At 43.0% G+C, this 25773-nt stretch overlaps 1 protein-coding gene across 1 annotated transcript in view; it reads left to right on the forward strand.

Annotated features, from left to right (window-relative positions):
• Positions 1-25773, forward strand: part of LOC124612763 (ubiquitin-conjugating enzyme E2-22 kDa) — a 107259-nt gene that overhangs the window by 27655 nt on the left and 53831 nt on the right. The window contains exon 2 of the mRNA XM_047141156.1: positions 10580-10732. Coding sequence (XP_046997112.1) covers positions 10580-10732 — 153 coding nt within the window. The remainder of the gene's footprint in view (positions 1-10579; positions 10733-25773) is intronic.

The following is a 25773-nucleotide window of genomic DNA, read 5'->3' on the forward strand; positions in this document are numbered from 1 at the left end:
TCTTATGATCCTACTCGCCTGTCGTCTTCTGTCTTCAGGAAACAAAGCTGCGGCCCCACGACCGCTTTGTTTTCCCCCATTTTCAGTCAGTCCGATTTGTTCTCCCCTCTGTTGAAGGCACTCCAGCACATGGACTCATGATTCTTCTCCATGATACGCCCCATTATCACCCAATCCCCTTAAACACTTCCTTCCAAGCTGTCGCTGTCCGTCTTTCCCTTTCTGGATACACCATCTCTCTTTGTACTGTATACATTCCATCGTCCACACCAATGGCACGAGCTGATCTCCTTCATCTTCTTGGTCAGCTTCCACCCCCCTATTTGCTGGTTGGGGACTTCAATGCCCACCACCTGATTTGGGGATCTCCATATCCTTGTCCGCATGGCTCACTATTGCTAGACGTCTTCCACCAAGCGGATCTTGTTTGCCTCAACTCTGGGGACCCTACATTTTTGTCTGCCTCCACGACAACTTTCTCTCATTTGGACCTTTCGGTCGGTACTGTTCCGCTAGCTCGGCGCTTCGAATGGTTCGCCCTTGCTGGTACACACTCGAGTGACCACTTTCCATGTGTCCTTCGATTGCAGCCACAACTGCCATATATGCTCCCGCGACACTGGAAGTTTGCCCAAGCCGATTGGACACTTTTTTCGTCTCTCGATTGGACACTTTTTTCGTCTCTAGCGACATTCGAAGCCCGTCACTTTCCTAGTGTCGACGATGAGGTCACTCATATTACAGATGTTATTCTTACAGCTGCGGAATGTTCAATACCTCGCACCTCCGAATTGCCCCGGCGCCCCCCAGTTCCTTGGTGGAACGAGGCATGCCATGACGCAATACGTGAGCGGCGACGTGCTCTTCGCGTTTTCAGACACCATCCTACTTTGGCCAACTCTATCCGCTATAAGCAGTTCTGTGCGTGATGCCGTCGCGTCATCCGCGATAGCAAGAAGGCAAACTGGGACTTCTCTACTAGCTCATTTAACACCTTCACTCCCTCCTCGGAAGTTTGGAGTCGGGTTTGACGGTTATCAGGCACGCCTAGTTTCTCCCCGGTCTCTGGGCTCACTGTCGCGCATGATACATTAGTGGACCCCGTCGCAATTTCTAACTCATTGGGTCAACACTTTGCTGAGATTTCGAGCTCTTCAAATCACCCGCCAGCGTTTCTCCCGAAGAAACGTGCAGCAGAAGTGCGACATCATGCTTTCTCCTCTCAAAATCGCGAAAGCTACAATACTGTTTTCTCCATGCGGGAACTCCAACATGCACTCTCTTCTTCTCGCTCCTCCGCCCCAGGACCGGATGGTATCCACATCCAAATGTTGCTGCATTTATCGTACCATAGTCTGCGTTACCTCCTTCGCCTTTATAATCGAATTTGGACTGACAGTACTTTTCCCAGACGATGGCAGGAAGCTATCATCGTTCCTGTTCCGAAACCTGGAAAGGACAAAGATCTCCCCTCTAGCTATCGCCCCATTTCTCTCACGAGTAGTGTATGTAAGGTTTTGGAGCGTATGGTGAATTGCCGTTTAGCTTGGTGGCTGGAGTCCTGCAGTCTTTTAACACCTGCCCAATGCGGTTTCCGAAAGCATCGTTCTGCAGTTGACCATCTTGTTGCTCTCTCCACATGAACAATTTTCTCCGGAAACTCCAAACAGTAGCAATATTATTTGATCTGGAGAGAGCATACGATACCTGTTGGAGGACAGGCATCCTCCGCACACTGTTCTCTTGGGGCTTTCGCGGTCGGTTGCCCCTTTTTCTTCGCGAATTTATGGCAAAATGCACGTTTAAAGTGCGGGTGGACACTACTCTCTCCTGTACTTTCTCCCAAGAAAACGGGGTACCCCAGGGCTCCGTGCTAAGTGTTGTACTGTTTGCCATTGCCATAAATCCAATTATGGATTGTCTCCTTCCTGATGTCTCGGGCTCCCTCTTTGTGGACGATTTTGCGATCTACTACAGCTCTCAACGGACCAGCCTTCTTGAACGACTTCTGCAAGGCTGTCTCGATCGCCTCCACTCTTGGAGCATCGAAACAGGCTTCCACTTTTCTCCCAGTAAGACCGTTAGTGTTAATTTTTGGCGTCGTATGGAGTTTCTTCCACCTTCCTTATATCTAGGACCTGTCAACCTTCTGTTTTCGGACGTCGCTAAATTCTTGGGTCTTGTGTTTGACAGAAAACTGTGCTGGTCCTCCCTCGTTGCCTATCTTTTGGCTCGCTGTCTGCGATCCCTCAACACCCTCCGTGTCCTGAATGGTACCTCCTGGGGAGCGGACCGAGTGGTCCTTCTCCGCCTCTATCGCACCTTAGTGCGCTCAAAATTGGACTATGGAAGCATAGTTTACTCCTCTGCTCGGCCGTCTATTCTTCGGCGTCTCGACTCTATCCACCACCGTGGATTACGTTTAGCGTCTGGAGCTTTTTACACCAGCCCTGTGGAAAGCCTTATGCTGAGACTGCTGAAGCTCCGCTGTCCAATCAGCGAGCTGTCCTTCTGAGTCATTATGCTAGCCATTTGTCTTCCATGCCTGCTAATCCGGCCCATGACATTTTCTTCGACGCCTCCTTGGATTTAGGGTATGGAGGCCGCCCTTCCTCCCTACTAACACCGGGAGTCCGCTTCCGTCAACTGCTCCATTCTCTTTCCTTCCGCTTTCCTAAAACTTTCTTGACAACTTGGCATGCAGCACCGCCTTGGCTCCGTCCTCGGACCTGCCTGCTCCGTGACCTTTGTCAGTTTCCCAAGGATGGTACCCCGTCACTTGTTTATCGTCGGGCATTTTCTGCTCTATGTGCACAAATTAAGGAATCCACATTTATTTACACTGATGGCTCAAAAACATCGTCTGGTGTAGGGAGTGCCTATATTGTTGGCGACACCCCAAATCGATTTGGCTTTCCGACCAGTGTTCGGTTTATACTGCAGAGCTTTACGCTGTTCTCCAGGCTGTCCAATACATCCGTCGCCATCAGCGGATACAGTATATTATCTGTTCAGATTCTCTCAGCTCTCTCCTCAGTCTCCAAGCTCTCTACCCTGTCCACCCTCTGGTCCACCAGATTCAGGACTGCCTATGCTTGCTCCACTTGGGGGGGGGGGGGGGGGGGGCGTCTCGGTGGCATTCCTCTGGATCCCAGGACACGTTGGTATCTGTAGAAATGAGGCGGCCGATATAGCGGCCAAGGCTGCAGTATCTCTTCTTCGGCCAGCTATTCGCACGATTCCCTTCGCCAATCTACGGAGTGTTTTATGTCGTCGTGTTGTTCTTTTATGGCACGCACATTGGTCGACACTTCCACATAATAAATTGTGGGACGTGAAAGCTCTTCCCTGTGCTTGGACCTCTTCCTCCCGAACTCGTTGTCGGGAGGAGGTAATTTTAACTAGGCTCCGGATAGGGCACTGTCTTTTTAGTCATCGATATCTTTTAAGCGGCGATCCTCCCCCACTGTGTCCCCACTGCTCTTTGCTGTGGACGGTAAGACACCTTTTACTTGAGTGCCCCTATTTTACTCCGTTACGCGCCCGTCTACAGCTGTCGCCTGAAATATCATCCATTTTAGCAGATGACACGCGCTCAGCCAATTGCGTTCTCGAGTTTATTAGTGTCAGTGAGATGACGTCAGTCATTTGGAGCTCTTTTTGGGGACAACCAACCCCTTTCTGTAGTGGTTTTTTAAGCTTTCCTTCTGCTTTTAGTTTCTCCAATTTTTTTAGTTTCGTTCCCATTGCTGCTGGTTTCCATTTTCGTGTTTTACCTTTTCCTAAGTCACAGACCGGGCACTAATGACCATAGCAGTTTTGCGCCCTAAAACCAAAACAAAAACATTTCTCATTTCAGGGCACAACGACAGGTAATCAAAGCCCTGGTGGAGAATGTCATTCAGTTGCTCCAGTCCTGGATGGTACTGAGCTACGAGGGGAATGCTCCTCTGAGGCTGGACTATGGGACTTTGGGAAGTGGTGGGAGACTGGAAAGATGAGGCACAGGAGATTTGTTTTTGTACAAGGATGGGAGGATAATTACGGTCAGTGAAGGCTTCAGTGAGACCCTCGGTATATATAGAGGAGAACTGCTCATCACTATAGATGTGACGACCACGGGTAGCTAGGCTGTATGGAAGGTACGGAATGGGTGGCAGCTGTCAAAGTGGAGGTATTGGTGGTGGTTAGTAGGTTTGATATGGACGGAGGTACTGATGTAGCCATCTCTGAGGTGGAGGTCAACATCTAGGAAGGTGGCTTGTTGGGTTGAGTAGGTCCTACTCAATGATCCCTCATCTCAGTGACTGCTTCACAGCCTGTGCCATATGGATCCTTCTTACCAACACCAGCTTTTCTGAATTGCGCAGGTGGGAACTTTCCCTGCAGTACATCCTACGTTACCGTAACCCTCCTGGCCTCAACCTTCGTTAGTCACTGTCCTCACCCATCCAGCCCCCTCCCTGTTCCCATTTCAGCACTACACAACCGTCATTTCACCGCCACCCCCAGTCTTTTAATTTATTTTTATTTCTCTCCTTTTCGCTACTTAACGCTTCCCCCCTCCGCACCTTCTCTCCTGCCCTCCGTCTAAACTGCAACACTTCACTGTCCGCCACTCCCACCATACTGTCCCTCCCCTTCCCTGCACCAGCCTCCTCCTTACCTTCACCCAGTCGCCACTCCCATCATGCACTGGTGCTGCTGCTCGCAATGTAGTTTTAGCTCCCCGACACTGCAGACATATGTGGAAGTTGCATTTGCGCGCGCGCGCGCGTGTGTGTGTGTGTGTGTGTGTGTGTGTGTGTGTGTGTGTGTGTGTGTGTGTGCGTGTGCGTGCGCACGCGCGCGCCTACTGCTGACAAAGGCCTTAATGGCCGAAAGCTACGATTCTGTGAATCTTTCTATTGTGCCTATTGCAACTCAGCATCTTCACTATGTGGTGAGTAGCAACTTTCCTTCTCTGGGATTGTTACATTCCATCCTGGACTTTCCATTGTTCAAAAATGTAGTTATACACAGTACACACATTGAAAAATAGTTGCCAAAACTGTTGGCGCCATTCAGGTATTGCGATCTTCAGTGGTCAGCTGGTGGGGAAACCACTGTGCACAGATATTTCGTAAGTTCAAGTGCTGATGCATTATGGTGTGGACAGTGCCCACACTAATACCCAGTAACCGATGGATCTCATCCACTGTGACTTTGCAGTTGTCCAAAGCTTAAGCATTCACTTCTGTAACCATTTCCGGCGATATGACACGATGAGCCTGTCCAGGACAAACATAGTCTTCTTGTGACTGGTGCCCCTCAAGGAATTGTTTGTGCCGTTCCACAACACGTGAATGAATCAGACTGTACTCACTGTACACAGCCTTCATCCATTGATACATGACACGGCCTCCAACTTCCTCCGCCGCCAAAAATTGAATTACTCCTCATTTTTCCTGCTTATTTTCCTGCATGTTCAGTAGTGGATGATAACTTGTGTAACCATCTTCTCTTCGGCGTGACACCACACTGGCACTATGCAACATCAAAAGGTGTGCACACGTCAGACTCTACCAGTAGATGGTGCCACCATAACCACAGTTAGGTGGTTCCACCTTGTGTGTAAGGGAAAGGTAGACGCACTGACCAGGTTTCATTTGAATAAACCTCATATTAGTCAGGCTGCAGCAGTGACAATAGCATACTTCTCCAGCTGATCTTGATAACCGCCATTGCCATGGTGGTCCTAAGATATAGCCACAGCTATCAAGGAACACCACAGGCCGCTTCAATGGCACAAACACCATCTCTAAGTGGGTAATTTAATAGCATTCAAGAGTGTCCTGGCGAAAAGCTGTTTTTAATAAAGAAAAGGAAGCAGGAGTGTTGGGAGCAATATGTCTCATCTATCCGATCTGACACTCCATCATCAAAAGTATGCACTAAACTCCACTGCATTTTCGGCCATCCACCACCCACGACGGTCTTGGCAGCCTTGTCAATGGTAACATCTGCACTGGTACCATAGTACTTGCTGAAAGTTTTGTGGCACACTTTGCTGAATTGTCTGCTTGCAGTAATTGCCAACCTCCTTTCTTGACACCTAACTGAGCACTTCCCGCTATCCTTCCATGCAAAGCATCTCCTTTAGTGAATTATAGTTTTGCAGCACTTTGGCAGAGTCTTGAGATAGGCCCCTGGACTCGACAAAATCCACAACCAATTGCTCATGCATCTTTGTGCCAACAGCATGAAACATTTCCTCAGGCTTTTTAACCGTATTTTGCAGGAAGGAGAATTTCCCTCTCTATGACGGAAAAGTATTTCTATTCCTGTCTTGAAACTGGGAAAGGATCCACGTATTTTAACTAACTACCAGCCAATCCCTCTGACGAATGGGCTTTGTATAAGCTATTCGAATGAATGGTCAACCACTGTTATTGTTGGCACTTTGAAGCTGCTGCTGCTGTGGTCTTCAGTCCTGAGACTGGTTTGATGCAGCTCCCCATGCTACTCTAGCCTGTGCAAGCTTCTTCATCTCCCAGTACCTCTTTCTCCTGATAACGACATCCTCCTAAGTAGTCCCCGCCCGGAAATCCGAATGGGGGATTATTTTACCTCCGGAATATTTTACCCAAGAGGACACCATCATCATTTAATCATACAGTAAAGCTGCATGCCCTCGGGAAAAATTACGGCTGTAGTTTCCCCTTGCTTTCAACCGTTCGCAGTACCAGCACAGCAAGGCCGTTTTGGTTAGTGTTACAGGGCCAGATCAGTCAATCATCCAGACTGTTGCCCTTGCAACTACTGAAAAGGCTGCTGCCCCTCTTCAGGAACCATACGTTTGTCTGGCCTCTCAACAGATACCCCTCCGTTGTGGTTGCACCTACGGTACGGCTATAGGCACGCAAGCCTCCCCACCAACGGCAAGGTCCATGGTCCTTGAAGCTGTAGGGTATATATCACAATTCCAAATTTCTGGTCTAACATAGATCATCTGCTTCACCTGGAAACTACAGTGTGCAGTGCTTTTGCACATTGCCAACATCTGATTGTTATGCTCTTTAGCCTACAGAAGGCATACGGTACCACTTTGTGACGTCACATCCTATCTACACTGCATGAGTGGGATTTACGGGGCAGTTTACCCATTTTTATCCAGAATTCCATATCCCTCTAACTTTTTAGGTTCCTGATAGGTTCGACTTGTAGTAACAAATATGTACACGAAACTGGAGTCCCTCAGGGAACGGTTCTGAATATAACGCTGTTCTCTATCACCATAAATGGTATCGTAAATGCATTAGGCCCCACAGTCTGTGTGTGACTCTATGTAGGTGCTCTTTGCCCACACTATGCCACTGCATCAAAGCACACCACTGACCACCAACTTCAGGGGGCTGTCTGGAGAGTACATGACTGGGCCCTGAATCACACCTTTCAATTTTCTCCTGCAAAATCATGAGTTGAGCATTTTTGCAAACTCCGGACTGTACACCACGCACCCAGAAATTTATCTTGGTGATCAGTTTCTTGAAGTCATTGAATCTTTTCAATTCTCAGGTAATTTATGTAACAACAAGCTAACTGGGCTGTCACTTGTCCGCCGGCTCAAGGCAACTTGCGTGAAGGAGCTAAAGCTCTCCATTTTCTTTGTGACTCCTTGTCGAGTGCGGATTGCATAGTTCTTCTGAGATTATACAAAGCATTGATTTTATCCCACTTAGATAGTGGATGTGTTGCCTATGGATTGGCTGCACCATCCGTACTTAGCTTGCTGAACCCTGTTCACCACTCTGGCGTGCGATTGGCAACCCTGTTGACAGCTTTCTGGTGGAAACCAGTGTCCCACCACTGCGGGTTAGACGACAGCAGCATCTGGCCGATTATAGTCACAACCTGTCAGATGCCTACCGTATTTACTCGAATCTAAGCCGCACTCGAGTCTAAGCTGCACCTGAAAAATGAGTCTCGAAATAAAGGAAAAAAAAAATTTCCCGAATCTAACCCGCACCTGAAATTTGGGACTCGAAATTCAAGGGGAGAGAAAAGTTTTAGGCCGCACCTCCAAATTGAAACAAAGTTGGTCCATTGTAATATGAGACACAATTTAGGTCAAATGAATGACGATACAGCTACAGTAGTTTGGTTCGAGTCGTAAGGTTAGCAGTTAAGCTTTACCAGTTAGCCATTGCTATGCGTCAGGCGCTCCGTCCATATTTATACGGGTACCCTTCCTTTTTCACGTGCTTCGTCTGGTTTGATTCGATTGCTTATTTTGCTTTGATCTGATAAGTGCTGTTTTCTCTGTTATAGGTGTTTACGTCACTCTAAGCTGAAAATGCATTACTGTACTGTGTCATGCATTGTTTGTCACATTCTGATAGTGCGTGTTTATGGCCTATCGCCGCTCGTGGCATGGCTTGCTTTTGTGCGCGCTACCGCCGCTTACAATATAAAAAAAAGAGAGAATCATCTCATTAGCGAAACAATGGCAAGAGACTGCTATTTGTTGTTACTTACACTGCTGCTTTCTTTGATAATGATCAACAAGAACCAAATAATACACTGCGTATGATAGAACATGTTCTGAACGAGAGTTAGGCGAAAATTATTCTCCGTTTGAAAATCATTGTGGCCGCTTCTTTAGTACATCAAATTCTGCACAGAAATTAGAGTCATCTTAGATTTAAGAATCTAGTCAGTCGCCGTGCTTCATTTCTGACTGTATCACTATTAGGCATAAGAATAATACGAATATAAACATGACACGATACGTATATTCTTCCGCGTTTGCTGTTGTCTCACTCTAGTTTCATAGTTTATTAGGCAGACAGGATTTAAATGAGATAGCAGCAAACACGAAAGAATACATGGCAAAATGTTTATATTCCTATTATTCTTATGGTGAAGAGAATACTGCTTGTGATTCACATTTCATCAGGTTCTTATTAGCAGCCATCTCTTCTCAAAGGTAGGAAAAAATTCAGAACATAAAGTTGGCCGTATTGATAAACATCCCAAACAGTCTTGCCAGTAGGATTTTCGTAGTACATTGAAATTCTGCTACACTCCAAGATGAATAATACGGAATTTGTATTTACTTCGTTGGATAACGTATGAAAATGCAGTGGTCGAAACTCGAGGCGGAGAAAAAAAAGCTCGTCTTCCACCCTTTTTTTTTTTTTTAACTGACGCAGAGGTTTTGGCACCAGTATTTATCTTTGTGCCTACAAAGCATGCCTGTGTAGCGCTACATATATTCGACAGCAGAAGTTAGTTGTGGCAGCACCTACCAACATTTTTCAGAACTTTCGCTTACTTTGCACTCGATTCTAAGCCTCAGGCGATTTTTTGGATTACAAAAACCGGAAAAAAAGTGCGGCTTAGATTCGAGTAAATACGGTACTCGTCCATGTCACTCAACTCTGTTCTACAGCCAACAGCTCAGACTGTTTTCACACTGCCCAAAATTGGGTAGACCAGCTGAGATCCAACTAAATACTCTACTGAATGATCTCCAACAGCCTCCTCTAGTCTGTTTTCCTAGGTCTCCCTCTTGACACCCCTCCGTGATCTGTACAATTATTCTAATTTGGTGTGCATCTACACTGACACATAAAAATTCAATGAAAGGAATGGTTACTCTTTTGGACATGCAATGGGACATGGGAAGCCCACTTGGCCAAGTGCCTGCAGTGTGTAAGCTGCAGAATTATTTGGCATATCTCAGGCTTTCCGGTACATCAAATCCCTGGAATACCAGGGACAGACTTGCTATTACAACTTTGGTGCAATATTTTGAGGCACCGGGAATTGGAAAAGCAGACTATTATGACCCAAACCAAGTTAAGAGTGATGAAGGGGTCCACTAACATGTGGCGTACATCTTTCCGGGTCTCCCAGAAAGATGCCATTTTGCTGACTGTACATCGGCCACATGAGATTCACCTATGAGTTCCTTCTGCATCCGGAGGATCCTCCTCACAGCAGTTGCGGTAGTCTGCTGACGATAGCACATGTTCTTGTTGCGTGTGCCCTGCTGACCAATCTGCGACATTCTTTCAGCTTGCCTACCTCACTACCTCAGATGCTTGCAGATGACAAGACTGCCACTACCAAAATGTTGCATTTCCTTAGGAAGATATAATACTCCCCCACTTTCAGTGTTAAGATTGGTTGTGGGGGGAGGGGCGGGGGGAGTGTGCCTCCTTCTGTGGCGTGTACCCCCATGAGACTGCAGGTTAATTTCTTCCTCCCTTACTTTGACATGCCTTTAGACCCTCTTGTGCAAGATGGTGACTGGATTATCCCTGTGTTCTTTTACCTATCATGTTACAACTGCTGTCCCACTCTTTTTTAAACTCTTTGACTTGCTTGTATAGTTGGAACTACCAAGCCCCCACTGTTTTTACCTTTTTACATGTTTCCCTTATTTAATGAATGGACTGATGGTCCAGTAGTTTAATAGCTTTAAACACATCATCATCCTTACATATGTGTGTGTAATATATACTACTGAATGCAGTGGAGGGAAAGCTATGTTCATTGATGTGAATTAACATGTGAATTTTTGTTGTTCCAGGTTGCAAAATGTGCGATAAAGGTGGAACTAGTGAATGACAATTACACTGAACTGAAAGGAGAAATTGCAGGTCCTCCAGAAACACCATATGAAGGTGGAACCTTTGTTTTGGAAATAAAAGTACCAGAAACTTATCCATTTAATCCCCCAAAGGTATTTTTGTGTACTAAAAAACTGTATTTTTACCTGGAATGATATGCAGTAGTTCAATACAAAAGCAGGCTAAGGTGTTATGTTTTCAGTTGATGCTTAGTTTACATGCTTGTGATTATAAGGGCCTCAGCATGGACAGGTCTGGTGGCAAGTGGGTTGGGAGAGAAAAAAGACATAAGGAAAGATAGGATGGCATGAAGGTGGATAGGAGCGGAAGAATGGAGATTGTGACACCCCAGTGACAGGTTCTCACTCAGGAATGGTAGGGGATGTTATAGGAAACAACACAGAAAATAGTGTGATATAAGCATAAAACTACAGTTTCTATATGCTTGTTTCAGAGAAGCTGGTTGGTATGATCCACATGTTACATGTGAAGCAGCTATTGTCAAGCTGCCTCATGCCATAGTGTGGCAGTTACGGTTCTTAACCGTATTCAGTTGGTTTGACTCATATGATTTTGTAAAAGATCGTTGCCAAAGATCTTTTGGAAAACACTATTTATAAAATAAATTAATTAATAAATAATAAAATAACTATTTCTAAAATTCTTGATAGTGTACTGAGTGCTTTAATAATATCTTTTGTAAAAGTTGTCCCTGCTTTAATATTAAAGTGATAGTAAACAAACTATACAATATAATAAGGGGTATAGTGGCAGTACAGAAGCTGCACTATGGCAGGGCAGCAGTGTTGATATATAATATGGTTATTTTCAAAAGTATCCCTTCTTCTGATAGTACAGGATTTGTTGCTGACAAGATTGAACTGTTCTTTCATAGTTATGTAATATATAGCATTTAAAAAATGGGAAATCCAGGATGGAATGTAACAGGATTATGAAAAGGATATTTGCTGCTCATCAAATAGCGGAGATGCTAAGTCACAGAGAGGCACAGCTGAAAGATTGTTGGAAAGTGAACTTTCAGCCACCAAGGCCTTCATCAAAAATAGACACCACACACACACACACACACACACACACACACACACACACACACACACACACACACACACACACACGACCTCAGTCTCTTGACAGCTGAAGCCAGTCTTGTGAGCAGCAGTGCTTGATGAGAGAGACAACCGTGTTTTTGGGTAAGGAGGAGGCTAGGGCGGAGTGGGGGTTGCAGGCTAAGAGTGGGGGACAGAAAAGTGCTGCTTGTGGGAGCATACAGGAATGAGGTGGAGAGTGGGTAGGGCAGTTCAGCTAGGTGCAGTCAGGAGGTTTGGCGGGGTTGGTGGGTTAGCTTAAAAGAAGGAGAGAAGTAAAAAGACTTGGGGTGCATTGGTGGAATAGAGGGCTTGGGTAGTGCTGGAATGGGAATAGGGAAAGGAGTAGATAGGTAAGGACAATGATTAACGAAAGTTGAGGCCAGGAGTGTTAAGGGGAATGTAGAATATATTGCAGAGAGAGTTCTGACCTGCGTAATTCAGAAAAGCTGGTGTTTTTGGGAAGAATCCATATGGCACAGGGTGTGAAACAGTCATTGAAATGAAGAACATTGTGTTGGGCGGCGTGCTCAGCAGTGGAGCTGTTCCATCTATTTCTTGGCCACAGTTCGTCAGCCAAGAAAACTGTCTGCTTGTCTGACTGTTCAAAACCTCTTTTTCTCAAAACCCCTTTTTCACGGGTATGGATAGATGCTGGAAAACCCTTTGCTGAGCACGCCACTCAACATGACATTCTTCATTTCAGCGACTGTCACACCCTGTGCCATCTGGATCTTCCCAACAACACCAGCTTTTCCAAATTATGCAGGTGGGAACTCTTCCTGCAATATATCCTACATTCCTATAACTGTCCTGGCCTTAACCTTCTTTAGTCATTATACTCACCCATCTAGCCCCTTCTGTGATCCCATTCCAGCACCATACAGCCCTCTATTCCACCAACACACCCTCAATCTTTTTACTTCTTTACTTTCCCGCTACGCCCCCCTTCCCCCCCTGCCCTCTGTCTAGTCTCTCAACCTCACCTAGTTTCCCTACCAGCTCTCTATCTTGTCCCTGTACGCTCCCACAAGCAGTACTTTTCCATCCCCCGCCCCCACCCTGCTCTCTCTCACCCTCCCCTCCCGAGCCACCTCCTTACCCCCACCACCCAGTTGCCTCTCTCATCAATTGCTGCTGCTCGCAGTCTGGCTTCACCTGCCAGAGACTGTGGTCATGTTTCCGACAGTCTTTCTGTTGTGCCTATCTGTGACTCGGCATAATATAGCAACTATCATTTTCATAATATTGTTATATAGAATTGAAAGTTGTATGTGTGGATATCTGATAATGGATAAATTGCAAAACATATTATGTGAGCAATAAAGTCATTCCTTGCCTGATGCTTGATTTTTACCATTGCAACACAGTCTTCTTAAATGCAGAACTACTGGTTGTTTTAATTTTAAGTTTGATGTCAGATAACAAGTGTCAGAAGAAATATTTTTTTCATATGATATAATTTCAGATTAACAATTTTCGGATTGTTTCCATCACTAGTACTGTGAAACCTTGCTTCTTGCCAAATACCATTGATTCTAGGTCAACGGGAAATACCTTGTATGTTTTGATGAGTGAGTTTATGAGTATCAGAATATGTGACATAAATGGCTGTATCTTTTGATTGTATTGACTTATAAATTTCAATCTTTTAGACTGCGAAGGAACCATGAACCTCAGTTTGTGACATAAATTTCAACTTGAATCATCTATCCATAACCGTGAGAAACGGGCTGGCAGCAGTCAGTCAGGCAGACAGAGGGACAACAAAGTTGTCCTATAAGAGTTCTGTTTTTACAGATTGATGGATGGAACCCTAGAAAGGAGGTCAAACAGTTACAGCAGAGTAGATATCTACTGCAGATGGCAGTCCATCATTGCTGGTCTGTAACTTCATCTTCCACTGCTGTCAGCTTCACTTCTTTAAGAATTGTTAATATTCAATACTTCCATTGCGTCCTTAGACATCCGTTTAGCAGCTTCAGAATCGAGGACTTTCTATGGTAGGAAGTTATTGGCTCACAGGATGTGGCCAAACCGCTGTAGCATCTTTCATTCTAATAGTTGGCCAATGTGTGGTTTTCTAAAATGCTGGTGCAAATCATCTTTCATTCTTCATTCGCATTTACCTTCCGTGGTATTTTGGAAGGTCCATAGATCTTTTGAGTTACTTTCTTCTCAAAGTTACAGATTGCTTCTTCAAATGTTGCTGATGTCACCCAGGTTTCAGAACATGTAAACGTACCAGCCGTACTAGTGTTATGTATGGCCGAATCTTATTCTTCTGTGACCTCAGTTGTGACTTGAATTAATTTTTCAGACTAAAGAAAATTTTATTAATGTTGATTATTTATTGATGCAGTTTTTTTGTCACTTCGCTTATTAGTCAGTATGGAACCCCCAGGTACTTGAAGTCTTTAACTTGTTCAAAGGTATGCCCATCAACAACAATGTAAGGAAAGAGAGCTTGACATTGTGACACAACAAGATATGTGGTTTTATTGTCATTCACCACAAGCCCAGTTTCCACATATTGTGGAGAAATTGGGAAGTATCAGCACGTTCTTACTCCAGGGTATCACCAAGAATCTCATCAGCGGCAGCAAATCCCAGGATTGTGTGTGCTCCCTTCATCTCCATTTCGCTGCTTCAAGCATTATAACAGCTTACTTTTTTCAAGCTCAAGTTGAGTAGTGTTGGTGCCAATGTATCTCCTTGTCTCATTTCATTTCAGTTACTTAATGGTGGTGGTAGTTAATTGTCCACCTGTACTTGACAAGTTGATTGAGAGTAGCAAACTGGAGTTGGTTGGAGTTTTTCTGTGGGATGTGAAATTCCTCAAACATTTTCCTCAACATGAGCATTCAATCCTATCATAAGCTTGCTGGAAATGGAAGATGACATGTAATTCCCAATCAGACATATAAAATTTTTGTATCAACTACTTCAAGGTAAATATGTGGTTAGTAGTTGACTGTCCAGGGACAAAATCACATTGATAGAGGTCTAAAATTCCTTCAGCCAATGTTTCATGCAGTTTAACAACAGCATTGTAAAGACTTTATAACCAATTTCAAGTAATGAAATCCGTTGATACTTGGATACTTGTGCAGCATCACCCTTCTTGAAGATGGGACATGTAATTGCTCCCTTCCATTCTACAGGAATTATTCCTGCTGTCCATAATGTACTCAGAGCATCCAGCAATGTTTCATCTCCCAGGCGGTGCACCTCAGCTGTGATACCACTACCTCCTTGTTCTTGAGGGCCTTTAGCACAACACTGATTTCAGGCATTTCCACTCTATCAAACTGGGCCTGCATCTGTGTTTCCACCACTGTTGGAGTGCCATGATTCAGTAAGTTCTCAAAATGTTTTTAAAATAGTCTTGGCAGCTCCAATGGTGGTACGACTTCACCTGTCACATTCATCAGACCCAGTGTATGTTGTTGGTAGATACCCCTGGCAAATCTTGGGACCCAGAAAAAGAAGTGTGATGGCTATGATTCTTTGACTGCCATGAACTGACTTTCATGGTGTTCCTTTTTCTTCTCCCTTATGGACTGATGGGTGTTAATGCCTTGCCTTATTATAAGCCATCATTGCATCTTACAAAAGTTGCTCTAGCTATTTTAGTGTCTTCACTGATCTGGTCTCTACAGATTCCCTGCATTTTAGATGGCAAATGAGCTTTTCAATTGCACTCGTTAGCACTGCATTCAGTGATGCTAGCCATACACCTTCCATGTTTTAGGATACTATGATGTTGTATGTTGTTCTGTAGTTTTATATTGATAGTGCTGTCTCACTTCTACATCTTCCAATTTATCCTTATCAAAGTGGACCATCCTTTCAGCATTACTTTGTTACTTTATAAGACAGTTTCAGACGTAGTTCAACTACCACCAGAAAATTTCTGATTTCATATCTGCCCCACAGAAAGTTTATGCATGTTCGATACTGCTATGATGTCCTCAACCAGAACATGGTCGATCTGGTTCATCATACTTCCGTCTGGAGATATCCAGGTAACATTATGTGCTAATTTTTGGGGGAAGTACATGCTTCTAATGGTCATTCACCTTGTTTTGGCAAAGGTAATCAGCCTGACACAAGTATCTCTGCTTGTTTCATGGCTACTATCAGGACCAGTTGTTGGACAGTACTAATCTTCTCGTCCCACTTGGGCATGAAATCTCCTATTACCAACTGAATTAAATGTATTGGTAGTCTGACTACTGCAGTTTCTGTGTATTTGCAGATAAAATCTGATGATAATTATCTGAGTATCATAAGTTGAGTTTAGTGTTGAAATAGTATGAAGTGTCTGTAAATTCTTTTCTTTATAAGGGGAACAAACAGCAAAAGAAACACCTTGTGACAGTAGTTTTTCCTTGCATTAGAAAGCTATGATTCAGTTAGTATTTTGTGTGTAGATACGATGTGATTATCAGCAGTCACCTAGAAAGAGGAGGGAGACAACTTGATATGTATGTGCTAGAAGTGAGTGACAACAAATTGAGGAAAAATGTTACAGATAGTATTTAAATTCTCTAATATTATGATCCCAAACAAGACAGCTGTGAGGGCCGGCCGTGAGTCGTGCTTCGGTAGCTCAGATGGTAGAGCATTTGCCTGCGAAAGGCAAAGGTCCTGAGTTCGAGTCTCAGTCGGGCACACAGTTTTAATCTGCCAGGAAGTTTCATATCAGCGCACACTCCGCTGTATAGTGAAAATTTCATTCTAGAAACATCCCCCGGGCTGTGGCTAAGCCATGTCTCCACAATATCCTTTCTTCCAGGAGTGCTAAATCTGCAAGGTTCACAGGAGAGCTTCTGTGAAGTTTGGAAGGTAGGAGACGAGGTACTGGCGGAATTAAAGCTGTGAGGATGGGGCGTGAGTCGTGCTTGGGTAGCTCAGTCGGTAAAGCACTTGCCCGCGAAAGGCAGAGGTCTCGAGTTCGAGTCTCGGTCCGGCACACAGTTTTAATCTGCCAGGAAGTTTCATATCGGCACACACTCCGCTGTAGAGTAAAAATTTCATTCTAAGTAGTGGTTTGATTTTCAAATTGCTGCTTGTATTGGCACCAAATAGTCATGTGAGACAGTCCTTCATTGGCTTGGCAATGCATTCTCCTCCGCTCTTATAAAGGTGTGCTTCAGCATCTTATTCCAGAATAGACACATCTCATCACAATTAAAATCCTGTTGCGGCAAATAACCCTCAGAATCTACGAGCCTCTTGAAGTTGCTGATGAAGTTCTCTGCTGCCTTTGTGTCAGAACTGGGTGCTTCACCTTGCCTCAAAAGCTGTAGATGATGTTTCTTCTCTTAAACTTTTCGAATCGCCCACAGATTCCCTTAAACACTTCTTCAGCCACTGATGGGCCTGGCGTCTTCTTAATGAGGTCATTGAAAATCATTCTCACCTTCTCGCAGATGACGTTCTCGTTAATAGTGTCACCTTGCAATTGCTTTTCATTTATCCATATAAGGAGCAACCTGTCAACTTTGTCCAGAGTACGAAACTGTTGTTTAGATACTCTTGTCACCCCATTTGAAGCAGCTGTCTCTTTAATCTTGTCCGTGTTCTTGAGGGTGGTGCAAATAGTTGGTGTAGACTGATTGTATGTGCGTGCTAAATCAGCAACCCTCTCACCACATTCTCATTTTTTTAATGATTTTACATTTCACTTCTAAGGTAATTTTCTTTCTCTTATATTCATCTTCTTGTGACTTTATCTTCAGCGACATATCTACGAAGGTTATTAAAATTTGCATACAAAAAAACTCTGTGTGAACACAAGTCTAGAAAAATGTGTGATCACAAGCTGCACTAAGATAGTAGCAGAAAGAGCACTAAATCCAGATTGCAGTACGTACTTACGACATTGTTCATATGCCGCTGCCGACAATGAAAGGTGTTCGTGTCATTGAACATCTCCCCTGCTGCGCGTGAACAGCTGGTTATGTTGCATTAAATTGTTGTCACTCATTATGCGAAACATCGCTCGTTAAGTGAGTCATTTTTTTAGAATTTGTTTTGCTTGTTATGTGAATTGCGCATTATGGGAGGTGTTTGTTAAGCAAAGTGCCACTGTACATTGATAAAAAATATAAAAGTTAGTATGTAGCGTAATAACAAGAAGGCATTTAATGATTTACTGTGAGTGATAGCTACTTAGATTAAGAAAAATTTCATTACTTGTAATTTAACAACATTATCTGGGAAAAATACATATTCTATCCATTCTGCAGGCATGTCCTGCGGCATTAGTGTAAAAAAAAAAAAAATCACCACATGTATAGAGAGATTGCAGCCAAAAGTATTCAGAATTGGTATTCTGAACTTTTCCAGTAGGGAGTGTTGTACTTCAGAATGCAACACATTAGACATTGTCTGTGCCAACACTGCAAAGCTGTCATACCTTTTGGTTATTATGAGCATCTCTGATGGATCACCAAGTTCTATTTTCTCACAGTAGAGTGTAAAGTCTGGCATCCACATTCAGCCTGGACACTTTTTTTCATAGTGGCTTAGTATGCTACAACATCAATTTTAATCCAAGCAGTTCTTGTTCTCTTGATGTAATGCATGATTTTAGTGTGTTTGACAACATCCCTGTTTCCAAAACAATATTTTATCTTGAAGACTTGTCACCATAGCCACAGGAAAATTTCCAGTGCAGAACCCTGATGATGTTACAAAGATACCAAGCTGTACAGTATTATTGTCTATTTTGTAACTATATTAGTATTATGAATAAAAATTGTTTGGGTTTCCAGGTGCATCAAGTGATTAGAATTGCACAAGCTTTCGGCAAGGTACTCCTTGCCCATTGTCAAGTGCTATGACTGCCAGTGGGCTGCTGGTATATTCTCATATACAGGGTGTCCCATTTATCTTGACCAACCTAAATAACTGTTTGTCCAGATGCAAATTACAAAATGTTTCAAGCAAATGTTTTTCAGCCATCAGGGGGACATCAATCAGCAGGATTGCCTTCGTTGGAGCTCTTTTCTTTTTTACACTTAGTACAGAAGTTTTGTCTTTTTAAATACTGTTGTGTAGAGTAGACACACAATAAAGGCTGTCCTTCCTATAAAACGCATCGATATAACGTTTCTTTTATTGTTGTTGTTGAAGGTAGTAAAATTGCTACGCAGGCAGTGGAACTGTACAGAGCGATATCCAGACAAGAACCCATCTCCCCGATGGATGTTTTTTCGTCTTATTGTGACGCTTCAGGAAACAGGAAGTTTCAACCCGCAACAACGCAATCGTCGTAGCACTCGTACAGATGAAACAGCCAAAGTTACTGTTCTCGCCTCTGTTGCTATGAATCCACATGTGAGCACATGACAGCTTGAACACGAGATTGGCATTCCTGAAACCAGTGTACATCTTATTCTTATATGTCACCGGTTCCACCCTTACCATGTACACCTACATCAATAATTCCATGCGAATGATTTCCAGAATCGTGTACAGTTCTGTCAGTGGGGACAGCAGTAAATCCTCGCTAACCCAAACATCTTCTCCAATGTTCTATTTACCGATGAATGCTCCTTCTCAAACAAAGAGCAGGTAAATACAAGGAACATGCATTATTGGTCCAGCGACAACCCACAATGGCTTAGACAGGTGGAACATCAGCATCAATGGAGAGTTAACGTCTGGTGTGGGATGCTTGGTACCAAAATTATTGGCCCTCATTTCATCAATGGTAGTCTAAATGGCACAGAGTATGCCAACTTCCTCAAATGAATTATTCCTCCTCTTCTGAATGAAGTGCTGCTAAGAACCAGATTGCTTATGTGATATCAACACGATGGGGATGTCCAGCACATAATGCCTTGCGTGCACATCGTGTTCTGAATCAAAGGTGTCCTACCAGATGGATTGTTAGAGGAGGAACAGTTACTTGGCCTGCTAGGTCTCCAAATTTAAGTTCTCTGGACTTCTTTCTTTGGGGATGCATTAAAGATGTTGTCTACCATGATATTCGAACAACTCCAGAGGACATGCAGGAACGTATCATGCTTGCTTGTAATTCTCTTCTGCAGGCAACACCGGACGCAGTAAATAATTCTTTCATTCAACGAGTGCACCAGTGTACCGGTGTCCAGGGTCACCACTTTGAGCACCTTTGAATGTTCTAGTCCTGGGCAGTGGTACAGGAGAGTCAAAGTCAATTTTCTGTTATGTTTTTACTTGGCTTTCAGTTGTTTTCTGACAACTTCAGCAAGTGGATGAGTTTGTGATCCCCAGCTCAAAGCCAGTGTTGTGTTATGTAATTAATAATGTTGTGTTTCAGTGAGTGGTACACTGTGATACATTTTTGAATAGGTCTTTAGGGGAGGAAATGAATTACTGAATAAAAAATACAGGATGCCGTTTAAAAAAGTCACACTGCTGTTTATATCTTTGTAAAAAACAAAGCTACACCGAAGGCAAGCATGCTGATTGATGTCCTCCTGATGGCTAAAGAACACTTGCTTGAAACATTTTGTAATTGCATCTGGACAAACAGGTATTTAGGGTGGTCAAAATAAATGGGACACCCTGTATGCTATCTTCTGGCTGTGAAGTCACTAGTGCATGTGGCATCACCATAGGTGTGCCTATATTGACTCGGCGTTCGACGTACCAGCTTCAACTGAGCAATCGCTGATCGCATGCAGTGCTGAACTGCAGGCTACCATCACTATTGTGAGTGTTATTGATGATTATTATTATTATTTCAATGGCTTCCTTAGCTGCACAGTCCCAGAAGTCGTTAGTGCGAAACAAGATGGAAGTTTTGTAAAATTTTATCCAGTGAAAATGTTTCTAGAGCACGCTCAGCTAAAGCAGATTTCTCAGGATAGTGTAGGGTATGTAACCTCTCATGCTCCTTTCTGTGTTGTTCCACAGTGCTTTCTGTTTGCCGTCCAATGTAAGACTGGCCACACTTGCAAAGTATCTTGCAGGCTCCAGGTGCTCTGAGAAATGCTGTCTCTTTAACTGGTCTCAGTAACTGACGGATTTTTGTCAGAGGCCTAATCATTTGATTTGTGTCTTTTCAGCTGGTTGCTTTCTTGCTTGACACGGAGACACAGAATGGCATAAAAGTGCATTTCCTTTCCTGCTACTCTCCAGTGCGCCTTATTGTGATTTTTGTTTGCGATATGCAATTGTTTGTGAAGATCTTATGTATTTGGCTCAATTTGTTGTGCAGGTTATTGACACCTGATATAATTCTTCCCCGATGCATCAATGTTTATAACACAGTATGCCTCTGTACTGGATGATGATGGCCAATGTCATGCAAGTACATATCAGTGAAGTAAATTTTCTGTGGACACTGTGGCAAAACCATCCATTTCATTTGTGACAGACAAAGATGTTTAGTAAGGGCAATGCATTGTCTTTTTCTACCTCCATGGCATTGACCTGTTCCAAGGACTCATCAAGTTTCTCACGTCCATGAGGCCAAATATATCAACATACTGAAAGAAACAACTGGGCGTTAATGGTGACATTTTTAAGGCAATATCTTCAAAATTTTCCATGGAGAGGTTTGCAACAGGTGGCGCCAACAAGTTACCCATTGCAACATTGTCCATCTGATCGTAATATTCGCTGTAGCACAAAAAATAAGACGACCGAAGAGTGTGCCTAAATAGCTCAACCACTTCAAATACAAAGAACTGGGATGCTAGGTCCAAAGAGTCTTTGATAAGCACATTAGTAAATTGCCTGTATTACGATCAGATGGGAGGTGTTGCAACAGATAGCCTGTTAGCTCATGCTGTTGTAAACCTGTTCATGCAGAATTTTGACCATATTGTCTTAGAAACAACACTGTAAAGCCTAGTTGTGTCTTAAGATATGTTGACGACACATTCATCATTTGGCCCCATGGATGTGAGAAACTTGATGTGTTCTTGGAATGCCTTAGTGGCATTTACAGTAATATTGGGTTCACCATGTAGATAGAAAAAGACAATGCACTACCTTTCCGTTTCATCCTCATCTGTTAAAGACGAAATGGATGGCTTTGCCACAGCATGTATAGAAAACTTACCTCACTGATGTGAACTTGCACTCCATCAGCCATCACCACCTGGTACAGCAGTAACACTGATACATCAAGGAAGAACAAGATCAGACACCAACAACCTGCCCCACGAGCTGAGATAAGATCTTCAGGAACGACGACAACAGTGTTTGCTAAAGAAATGAAATGATATCAAACGAGAATCACAATAAGACAACTGTCGAGAATCAGGATTGGAAATGAGCTTTCTTGCCATTCTGTGTGTCGGTGTCTGGCAAGAAATCCGGTGCTGAAAAGATACAAGATCAAATATCTTCAGGCCTCTGACAAAAATTTGTCTGTTACTGAGACTGGTTAAAGACACAACAGTTATCAGAACACCTGGTGTCTACAGGATACTTCGCCACTGCAGCCAGTTTTACATAGGGCAAACAGTAAGCACTGTGGAACAATTCAGGAAGGAACATGAGAGGTTTTATAGTCTATGCTACCCCCGAGAAATCCACATTAGCTGAGCTTGCTTTAGAAAACATTCACCAAACAAAACTTTACGAAACCTCCATCATGGCTCACACTAATGGCTTCTGGGACTGTGCAATTAAAGAAGCCATTGAAAAAATAATCACCAATAACACCATAAATAGAGACAGTGGCTGCAGCTCAGTGCAGCGTAGGATCCAGTGATCGTGTGATTGAAGCAGGCACATAGATCACTGAGCCAACATGTGCCCACATATGATGATGCTGCAAGCAGCAGTGACTTCAAAGCTGGCAGCTAGTGCTTATAAGAGAGTATCAGCAGCCCACTTGACAGTGTCCAAGGATAGCTTGGCCTAAAACTCATGTAATTTTAATCACTGGACACAGCTGGAAACCCAAAAACATTTTATTCAATATTAGCGCCATCAGTCTCTGCATTCTTACATATTAGTATTATTATCATAATTCTAACTCATTAATTAATATAGTTTAAACCTAAATGAATAAATTTCAGTAGATAATTTATTTCCTCCTTGGCATGGTGACAAGCCCCACAATTGAATTTGAGAGTTGGTTTTTTTTTATATAGCCTCCTGGTATTTGCAGTGTTTCCACATCTACTGAGATGTAATGCAGCCTGAAACTTCTTTGTGTTTGAAAATTATTAAACATGAACAAAAACATAATTGCTGGATAATGCCTATATGAGGGTGGTTTGATATGTCGGGTAAAAAAGCAAGAGAAAACGTTTTTGACAATGTAACTGTATAGATAAAAAAACTCTACTCATCAGGTGGCAGCAAGAACACATACACATATATATTAAAAAATGTTTTACGTATGCAAGCTTTCGGAGCCATTGGCCCCTTTTTCTGGCAGAAGGGTTGAAGGGGAACGAAGGGGGCTGTAGGGAGAGGAACTGGAGAAGTTTAGGAAAAGGAGTAGAGTTCGGAAAACCCACGGTCAGGGGAGACATACCAGATGGGATGAGAAGAAAATACTGATTGTTCCTTCTCATCCTGTCTGGTAAGTGTCCCCTGACCTGGAGTTCTTGGAGGACGTTTCTGAACTCTACCCATTTTCCCAAACTTATGTAGTTATTTTCCCTTCACCCTGTGGGCTTAAAAAAAATTGAAATGTGTGGCCCTCAACTATGTACTTTCTGACTCAGAGTTGAAGTATTAAAAGTTTTGGCTGGTTTTGTTGTCTAGGGGCTAGGATACATAGTTGCTGCATTACAAGCCAAATACTACTGAGTCTACAGTATACAATATGAATATGCACATGAATCAAATTGTTGAAGGTTCCTATCACTTGGCAATTGTGAAATTTAGTCGTATATCTAAGAAATCCCCACTCTTCTGTTCCCCAAACAGTCACCACAAACTTCCATTCCGTAATTATGAATGTCATATATAAATTTAGAAATGAAAGATTGCAATTAAATAAAACCTGCAGGTACTGTTTTAATGACTTAAATGATGAGTACCATAGCAGAAGTACCTTTAAGGAAAGCCATTTGTTACTGTGTCGATGGCCCAGTAATTAAATAAAATATAAGTTGAATAACAGGGAAACAATAGATTCCTACTTCACATAATTAGTTATGAACAACAACGTAGCTCACGAGATATTCACTTCCAAACGCATACTACGTCTTCACTGCAGAAGCCACGGAAGTCCCTCAAGTGCAAAAGTCTGCACTACAAAATATTTCTATCTTCCGCAAACTGCTCCACTCTCCAAGTCTTTCCTACGACCGTGCGTCCATCGCGCCGTACCATCCAGGACTCTCTTGTGTCCTCTCCCGTACTGTCCATCGTGCCGCACTCTTCAGAACTGCGCCCTCCCCCACTTCCATACAGTCTCTCCACGTGTCCTTTTTGGAAATGATCGCTGTGATTGGCTAGAGTGCTCCCGCCCTGTCTCCAAGCCAACGCACACTCACAAACATAATGAAACAAAATTGAAATACTGGATTTACATTTAAATATCATCAAATTAAATAAATATTCCTATGGCTGGACCATAAACACGCTCTAACACACATTGTTAAATACATAAACAAATTAAATAAACATATATCATAGGAATAGAACAGAAGTAAGCCAGTAACGTAATGTCTCTCTGCTTTCTAAAGCACAGTAAATAATTGACCAATTTCTTCAGGAATAGTATATATTGGATGTAAACAAAGACACAGATAAATAAATATATTTACAAGCATGCTGCTACCGTTTTTTCGTGTAACTGTGGAGTACTTATGGCCTGACACGATAGATAGTAATTGGCCACTTGAACTTCCAATAACTCATGTACTATTCAAGTTACATGCCTGTAATTTATACCAATTTAGGTTTACACTAATAGCTTTCTAAAGACACATCGATTGACAAAATCGGATGAACTGTTTAGATTTTAGAAATTCGTTGCTGGATGTTACTTGTATAATTTATCATCAGATACTAAACTTTAAACTAATAAAGATATTGAAAATCTGATTACACTGTCAGAATCGCCATGAAAATAATGGTAATGTACATGTTTCTTTTTTGAGGTATCATGATTCATCTGGCTACTATTAATTTGTATACAAACTGTGAAATGTCTGCCATTAGGGTTTCACAAAGTCTACCATCTTTGACACTCCTGGCATTTCTCCTTCATCAACACAGTGTCACCATGGAATTCCCAGCCACGCGCTCCCTGGACCACGCGCTGGGGCTACCCCTCTTGTCAGGCACCATGCAGTCGGCCTGCCGAGCGGCCTGTGCGGCCACGCCAACTCCGAACTTAGAATGTATTCAGGGCGCCACAACTCCTCTCTTACCTCACAACCCCTCTTCCTTCCCCTTCAACTTGTTCGCTGGAAGGAGGAGGCAGTGGCTCCAATAGCTTGCGTACATAAAACCTTTATGTATATAAGTGTTGTCCTGCCGTTGTTTGGTGAGTAGATCTTTTATCTATCCAATTACATTATATTGTCAAAAATTGATGATTTTTGTTGCTATAAGAAAAAAATGTTTTTTTCATAAACAACTCACCTTACTTCTCAGCATTTGTGGTATATACATCCCACTGGAAAATCAGGTTCTGTCGAACTCTGCAAAAAGCTTGTTGACTGCAACTGTCACTTTCTCATTTGATGAAAATTTCTTTCCAGCAGGTCAAAGTATCAATCTAGGGAATAGAAGGAAGTCACTTGGGGGGAAAGTCTGGTGAATATGATGATAGAGGATCTAATTCAAAACCCAGTTCATGCACTTTCGCCATTTTTATCACTAATGTATTGGATGGTGAATTATCCTGGTGAAAGAGTACTTTCTCGCGTACCAACCTTGGTTTTTTTTATCAGCCAACACAAGTTTCAAATGATCCAACAATGGAGCTTAATAGGGTTCAGTTATGGTTCTGTTTTTTTTTTTTCAAGTAATCTATGAGGATTATTCCTTGGGAATCCCAAAACACAGGGACCATCACCTTATCTGACAAAATAGTATTTTCCTTCTTTGGTGCATTTTCACCA

Source organism: Schistocerca americana, chromosome 4 (genome assembly GCF_021461395.2).
Source record: "Schistocerca americana isolate TAMUIC-IGC-003095 chromosome 4, iqSchAmer2.1, whole genome shotgun sequence".
Classification (NCBI taxonomy): Eukaryota; Metazoa; Arthropoda; class Insecta; order Orthoptera; family Acrididae; genus Schistocerca; species Schistocerca americana.